This window comes from Takifugu rubripes, chromosome 1, assembly GCF_901000725.2.
Source record: "Takifugu rubripes chromosome 1, fTakRub1.2, whole genome shotgun sequence".
NCBI classification, from domain to species: Eukaryota; Metazoa; Chordata; class Actinopteri; order Tetraodontiformes; family Tetraodontidae; genus Takifugu; species Takifugu rubripes.
This window is the reverse complement of record NC_042285.1, coordinates 14448092-14456108: the sequence shown is the minus strand read 5'-3', so window position 1 is coordinate 14456108 and position 8017 is coordinate 14448092. Positions and strand designations below refer to the sequence as shown.

General features: G+C 40.0%; 1 protein-coding gene across 1 annotated transcript; it reads right to left on the bottom strand.

Moving 5' to 3' along the window:
• Positions 1–1350: 1350 nt before the first annotated feature.
• Positions 1351–8017, bottom strand: tnfaip6 (tumor necrosis factor, alpha-induced protein 6). The gene is made up of 6 exons (XM_003961701.3): positions 7860–8017; positions 4778–4915; positions 3893–4054; positions 2692–2920; positions 1693–1733; positions 1351–1617 (listed from the first exon to the last, which is right to left on the bottom strand). Exons 1-6 carry the CDS (start codon positions 7957–7959, stop codon positions 1511–1513), a joined length of 777 nt encoding a protein of 258 aa, XP_003961750.1. The 5' UTR covers positions 7960–8017; the 3' UTR covers positions 1351–1510.

Below are 8017 nucleotides of genomic sequence, written 5' to 3'. Positions count from 1 at the left end.
CGCCGACGTCCAAAAGTACCTTTGACCCCGGGACGTCAACCCACGCCCCGCCCCCTTTACCTAATAAGGAAATATTCTTATAACGCCTTTAAAGTCTTTATTAGACCCAGAAATATTGAACATCGCAACCATATTTTAATAGTCAATGACAGAACAAAAACAGACATACGTTTTCATACATTTGATGTATATCCTTTTAAAAAAGTAACAATAATTTCATAAATTAAATAACTCGCTAGCAGAACAGACAGAAAATATACATTTCATTTATAATTTAGCAATGTTTGCACAGTGTTTTGCTTGGAGTAAGAAAACAAAAACAACCCAAAATGTTTTATGCATTAAAAATGGTGGAGAAGGTATTGTGGGCTCTGCACCAGTACAGCTGCATCATTGATGGAACAATGAATTCTAGGAATCTTGGATCATGCAGCATGTAACCCAATTCACGTGCTTGTATCAAATAAGTTAATGGTTTGGAAATTTCAAAGTCCTAACTATGATCCAATTTAAATGTTGTAAAAGGAGCAGTTCAAGCCAGGACACCAACACAGTTGAAGCTGTTCTGTGCACAAGAAAGGATTTATAATCTCACACATCAGAACCCAACAGTCATCAATACTTACTGCAAACATTCATTTTAGTTTTTGCTGCAAAGGTTGGTGACAGTGACCAGTCAAATCAAAGGGCCACATTCCTTTACCTACATACTTTTCAATAGATTCAGTGTTCAAAATATAAACACTGACTTGACAGTGTTTTTAGGTTAGCCCGTATAAAATAACAATTTAGTGTTCAAAACATGCACAACTACTTCAGAGGACGTGTTTTAAAGTTTGAGACTAATAGGAAGTTGTTTCTGATTATCCACCTACATTTTAATTGCAATCAAAAATAATATTTTGTGTGTGTGTGTGTTTATTTTTGTACCTATGGCTGTAATGCTGCAGCGTGTTGTTTTTCTGTGTTGTTTATTATGCTGCATTTTAAAGTATTTAATCCTGCCTCAGTCCGGCCTCCGAAGAACTATGTGAAGAATATTTGTGCATGAATGTTTCAATGGTCCTGGATGAGCTGATCAAATATAATTTTCAATTGTTATTTTCTTCTCTTATCTTTGACCAATTGCTCAATTGTTACTGAATTTAAGATGGAAATGCACATTACGTAGCTTTAGATTATTTTATTTTACTTAACAATAAGCTGCAGACACCAGTGAAGTAGTCATCATTTAAAAATTATGAATTGTTTCTATAATTTTTAATGTACTATTTTAGGTGGTGGACACAAAAATAGAAAATCAAGAAATCTTCTCTAGTTCATGTACATACATACGAGAAGCACAAAGCCAGATTCATTTGTTTTCTTTATTTTTGTAAAGAGCAATATCTAACTATTACAAAGGGTAGAGTTATGTAGCTCCTTAAAAATGACCTTAATCACATTAGAGAATACAGTAAACATGCTAACTAATGCAGGAATATGTCAGCGTATCGAATCAAACTATTCCTCAGTGGTATTTTGTGACACCCTTTGAATTTACAGCTGTATATTTTAGCTTGAAACCTCCAGCTGTCACTGAGGAATCAGAGAGGAATTTCAGAGTCATCACATTTCCTGGAAAGAACCAGAAAGGTCAGTGAGCAACAGTCAAAGAACCAACAATCCCACTCCAAAATTCTAACTTCTCACCTGTGCTGATGATGTCATCAGGTAAACCATCACCACAGAATCTGCAGATTAAGAGGTGGTTATTGAGTTTTTATCACAATTGTCACCAGAGTGCTTTATCCAGAAATATCTTCCAGGGCACCAAATGTCACATCCTTTATTCTTTAGATACTCTCACAAATTCAAGTCTTCGGGTTTGGAGCTTGTAGAACCTGAAATCATGGATTGCTACATCGTTCTTTGCTTTACTAAAAATATGGCTGTCTGTCACAGTGCTTTCAAAATACTTTTAAATAAAATAACATAGTCTAAACTTTTGAGAAAGCCTCAACAATACATATTTAAAAAACATGCAGGGTTTGCAGGCAACGGTTGCTATGACTTTCACTGATGATGTCATTTTTCCTGTATACACAGCGAGCTCATGTCATTCACTTTTACTTTCTTTTGCAAGTAAATCCTGGCACCAACTATTCATTTAGAATACCGGTAACTCAACTTTGTTGAGGCTCAAAATGAATCAGTTTGTAACTAAAAGGTGTCATGACCCTTTTCAGAAAACAAATTGGTCAAAATTGTCATACACCCAAACGACAGAATACGGAAATCCTGGCAGCTTTTTAAAAAAAGAGTATTTATGACACTTTTTCCAAATACAAAAAGTGTTTTTACTGTGATAAAAGAACCCAGTATCCCCCAGTTTCACATGTAAGATTATGTATGAAATCGGTTTGTTGTACAGTGGAGCTGAGGCCAGTAAAATAGATCCCTGCGAGAGCGTCATACAACTGTATGATGATTTAAAAGGAGATTCATCGCCCTTGACCTGGTTGTGTGATTTGCCGATTACAGTGGTAATTTATGCTTGTGTGCCCATCCTGAATCCGAAATGATTTTCTCTTTTCATGGTCATGTTTTTGACTGAACAGAGAAGGTTCCTCTGTATTTAGATCCAATAATACACACAGTTAAGTTTCCAGTTAGGACCACATTTCCGATTGACTGATCAATGATTCTCACCTGCCGGCGAAGCCCGAGACGTCATCGTAGCTGTCGTAGACCTCCAGGTAATCGGCAAGACATGCTGTGTCGTCCTCCACGTCAAAGTCCTGGAAGTGCAGGTGGATCTTTTGGCCTAATCGCACACGTATGTGCCAGTAGCAGATCTGCTCATCCTGATACTCCTCAGGGAATCCAGGAGACTGAATAACCCTCTGCTGGTCAGTCAGCACTCCGCCACACTCTTTTTCTAAAAGATGCAGAAATGATGATCGGAGTCATTCGTGACATTCTGACACACACACACTCACACACGCGCGCACACACAGAAACACACACACGCACACACACTGTTGAATATTAATAAAGGGTTTACACCGAGATACAAAGTAAGGTAAGAATCAGGAACCAGGAAAAACAGTTCAGATGCCTCACATCTAACAGGAAGCGAGGAGAGTGGCATCATCCCTTAGAATTGACGGTGTTTTAAACCCTTTTGCTTGGCTGATCCCAACAGAAACATTTATTTTCTCTGTAAACCACAGACTGTCTTGGGATGATGTCTCATTTTGGGGGGGATTTTTTTTTTTGCTTTGCTTGTAAAAGAAAAGCATGTTTATTGTCGCCATCAGTGCGTCACATTATTATCTGTGAACCTGCAAGCGGCCATATTTTTGGGACATATCTGCACATTCACTGTTATGCACAATGATATTCACTTTGCCTCCTACTTCACCTGAACCAGAGGTAACGATGATGTGGAGGACAGAAGACTGGCCTCGGCTCTGTAACCCCCCATCAACACCATCATTAGCGACATCAACACAACAAAGGAATGTGGCCAACAGTGGTACAAGAATGTAAACAAGAGACTGATGCTGATTCTGAAAGAGATGATCCTTGTGTTCGTGTCTTCACGGCTGGACGACAGCAGAACTTAGGTCAAACATTATCATAATGGATTTGGCTTTTGTTTCCTCCTCATTCACTATTACAAACTGGGCTTTGCTGTATGTTTGACTCAGGCCGGTTGGTTAGTACTTCCTTCTTTACAATTTATTTTAGAATAAGGGTATGTGTTATTCTTAGCTCTCATCAATCCACTGCTCCAATTCCTTTATTATTATTATGGTCCGTCAAATCTCTTCCTCTGATCCAGGTCTGGGGCAGGAATTCCTGCTACTACTAGAGAGAAGGTAAAAAGTCTTCTGTGAGTACTTACTGTCTGGGTTGTAGCAGTACACGTCCCATTTCTCACTTTTGTTCAGCCGGTGGCCATAGTCGACGATGCCGACCTTGCCAAACCCGCAGTTGGCCCCTGCTTTGACAATAGGGTAACCCACACGTCCTGAACTGAACCATCCGGCTGCACAGACATGGAAACCTGCACAGGAGCAGAAAAGACATTGTTTATTGTTAAATAAATATGTTCTACGGTTTGAATAAAAGTCAGGGCGGCCTTTGAAAAGCACTGGAATGAATTAATTTGGGGGAAAAAATCAACTCTATGGTTTAAAAAAATGTTTATTTCAAAATCTCACAGGAACCAGACTTTTTTATAGCCTAATATTTTATAAACTAAAACCAATAAAACATCAGATGAGACTGGCTGAGCCTTCTATTTGTTGTGCTGTTCGTCTGCAGATGGTTGCCTTGAAGGTGAAAAAAAAGCGACCTCCAAAGTTGATTACTGCCAGATAGCTGAGACCCCCCCGCCGAGGCTGGACCCAAACATCAGAGAGCGTTGCTGGATTCAATCTCCGGCGACATTTTTCAATCAGTATGATGTGAACAATTCAACGCTCCTGAGGCTGTTTAAAGCCTGGAACGGTCTCACTCAGCAGAGGGTGAACTTTACCCTTTGATTCTCTGTTCGTACATGTCAGAGGAATTCCACTGAGCAAAGGAACATACAAAGACACGGCGGAACAGGTATAAATCAGCCAGTGATACAGTCGTGAAGACCTCTAATAAATTAGCATCATGTGGACAGGCTTAAAAGAAATGCAAATAATTAAGGAAAACAGCCGTGAATTATGTTTCAGTATGCTTTATTCTCTACTGGCATGGAGTCAGCTTCAGATATGGGTGTGTGTGAGTTGGAGACCTATTTGACGAGCTGCCTCCAGCTGTTTATAGGTGGCCAGCTTCCCTCCCTCGTATTTGCAGACAGCTTTGGCCTCATTATACGTCAGCTGGTATCTTCCTTTACGTGATTCCCGGTGATAAACTCCAGCTGCTTGTTCTGTTAACACAGAGAGACAACGGAAAAAAGACATCATGCGCAAACCGTTAGTGAAGCTAAAGAAATTGACTACTGTATACACAAAATATCAAAATTATGTTGAAACTTCTGTCATAATTAAAGTAATTTTGTGATTTCTTGAAAGCAATTATAAGTATTTTAATTCAACATTTAAAAAGTAATAAATCCTTAAAAGGCCTGAGGATCACTCATTGTTTTGTGCTTGAATAGGTGCAGTGGCTTCTATCTCTTGGGTATCTGATAACCTGCAGGGTGTACCGGTAGTTCTTTTTGCCAAATGAATCTTGTTCTGACACATTCAGTTGACTTTCCTAGACCTGACAAACTCTTTGTAGGTATTTGTGGCCCTTCTCTGATTTCCATTTGCCAGTTGGATCCCAGGGTGCTTGCTCCACACCTGCCTCTTTTGTGCCATCTGAGTGTACTGAGTTCATCTAAATTAGATTAGATTTTTTTTAGATCTTTACGTACAGCTGGATCTCAATATCTCATTGAGTACTTTGCTTTGTTGTAGTGACTCCAGTCAGTACAGTGCCTGGTAGCTGGTGCTTGCTTCCTCTGATCCATTCATTCATCCATCCATCCATCCATCCATCCATCCATCCATCCATCCATCCATCCATCCATCCATCCATCCATCCATCCATCCATCCATCCATCCATCCATCCATCCATCCATCCATCCATCCATCCATCCATCCATCCATCCATCCATCCATCCATCCATCCATCCATCCATCCATCCACTGGTACACCCTGGACAACCATTTACACTCCCATGGCTGAGGTCAAATTAAAGTTGCCATTTCACCAGGCAGAAAAGCTGCAGGAGCATTCAAATGTGTGTTGCTGTGAGGTGACATTGTTAACCACATCTACCCCAGCTGATGTGATGTCCCCACTTATCATAGCTGCTAAGATGCTACACAATCCTGCTCTGTGTGGGTCCTTCATTAGCAGCTGGTGATGCTAGGCATACACAGAGTGCTGATAGTATCTTCAGTTTGGTGGGGTGGACCATGTCAGGGCCTGCTTTTGCTTAACTTTTCATTCTTCCCTGCAGATTTGCCAAGGTGATGTTTATTCTCTTGCTAAATCACCTAGACACCCAGTAGTGCTGTGGGAGGCCACTTTTCCCAGTTGCTCTTGTAGTATTTCTCTTCATTCAGTAAAGATTGGTGGCAACAACAAGTCCTTTTAGGCAGGTCACCTGGCCAAATTGTGCAACATGTGCTAGTGTTTTGCAGCATTTTGGATGTAGACCAACAGTTTTGTCACTTACTCACTGAATGGCCTTCTTTTTTTTGGGGGGGGGGGGGGGGACTTTTACACAGGCAAAACTATGCAAGATCCATCGGAAATTTTGGCCTAAGTGATTTTCTGAATAACGATTTTGCAATCCATAAACTGTCACTTACACACCCCGTCAGCACTGGATGGTGCATTAGACTTAAAAGGAGAGAACCAAAAAGTCACACACCCTTTAACCTCGTAAAAATCTACAGGATGTCTACAGAGGTTTACATACTGTCAACAGCTTGTTGGATTTATATTTCAATACACAGCTGGAGAAGTGTGATTTAAAATTGATAAAAACCTCAAGGTCCGAGAAATTTAATATATTTTCTTTTCACATGACTGTGACCCATTTCACTCCTGGAAAGCCCTGAGATGAAGTCATTTTCCCATGTTTACTGGTATCATACAGCACTCAGCCAGGCTATAAAAATGCTATTTGGGACAAGGGAAGTCTGTTGGTCCTAATGTAAGGACCGCCTTTGCATAGTCGTAAAAACAAACAAACTTATGGTTTAGTTTATATAAGACTAACACATAATTCAGCACTTCTTTAAGAATTAATAAAGAACTACAGCTGTCCTGCCTACTACATTAGTCATTTACACCATTAAGATTGTGCTAGTTTTCCAAGTCATTTTCCAAGAGTTTAATGTGTTAAGTATAATTTCATGCAGGAAAAATTCCTGGTGGTGACCTCCAAAGAAATTAAGTCTTGAGCAAAAAAACATCAAATATTTTGTTCTGGAATGGCACTGATATATGTGACATGTGACCTGCTGAAAAGAGTAATCATAATCTCGATTAGCATATAAATATACAACAAAATTAAGGAAGAATTAAGTCCCCATAAAATACGTTGATGATTACTTTGAAAATGGTGTAAATTTAATTGAGAAAAAAGTAATTATTGGGTTAATAATTTTCATGATGCCTGTGGTGAAAGATAAAACGTAACTCTTTATTAGGGAATGGAAATGAGAAGATACTTCATATTTGACCCATATGAACATCATAACATCGTCAGCAGTTTTCAAATTTCCAAGAAGCAACGCCGAACAGAAGTCTGAAGACAGCAAATCACAGAAAATGACGTACTTTTCTTGGGGATTCAAGACATCTGAGCGCAATTAGTCCCGCAAATGGATCCCGATTCGGTGTTTTTACGCACGCTGGCTCCAGTCCGACACCGCAGCCATTAACGACTACACGATATACTGTACTTCACCTGAGGGTGTAAATGGGGGTGATAGAGCCATCTAACCCCACTGAACACGATTTTAAAAATCTCTGTTGTGCTCAGTTTACAGACAGACCCCTTTTTCGCAACAGCTTCCTTCGGGAAACTTTGTGAAGATTTGCGTCTACACCTCCTGTAAGCGGTGAGGAACTGGTACAGTTTGTCATGCAAAAGAAAATGTTAGTCTGTTTCCCCAAGTTAGTCTGTTTCCCATTTACAATTTAGCATTAGTGCAGCAGGTAGTACAGACAGCTGATCGTTCCTGCGAAATGGATTTCTTCAACTTGCATCCCAGTTAAAGTTTCGAGGAATCCAACAAGACCAATCTCATCATAAACTCTAAGGAGGACACAGGTAAATGAGCAGAAAGTACTTCAGAATACGTACCAAGCCATATAGAATTGTGGAATATTCCGTTCCTGTAGCCCCATGCCTGGACCTCCTGCAGCAGGAGAGCGAGTGTGCAGAGTAGTGCCAAGATGCGCATTCTGCAGCCGTCAGAGCGCAACTACTGCTGGGCTGCAGCTTTTATTCTGGATTCTGCA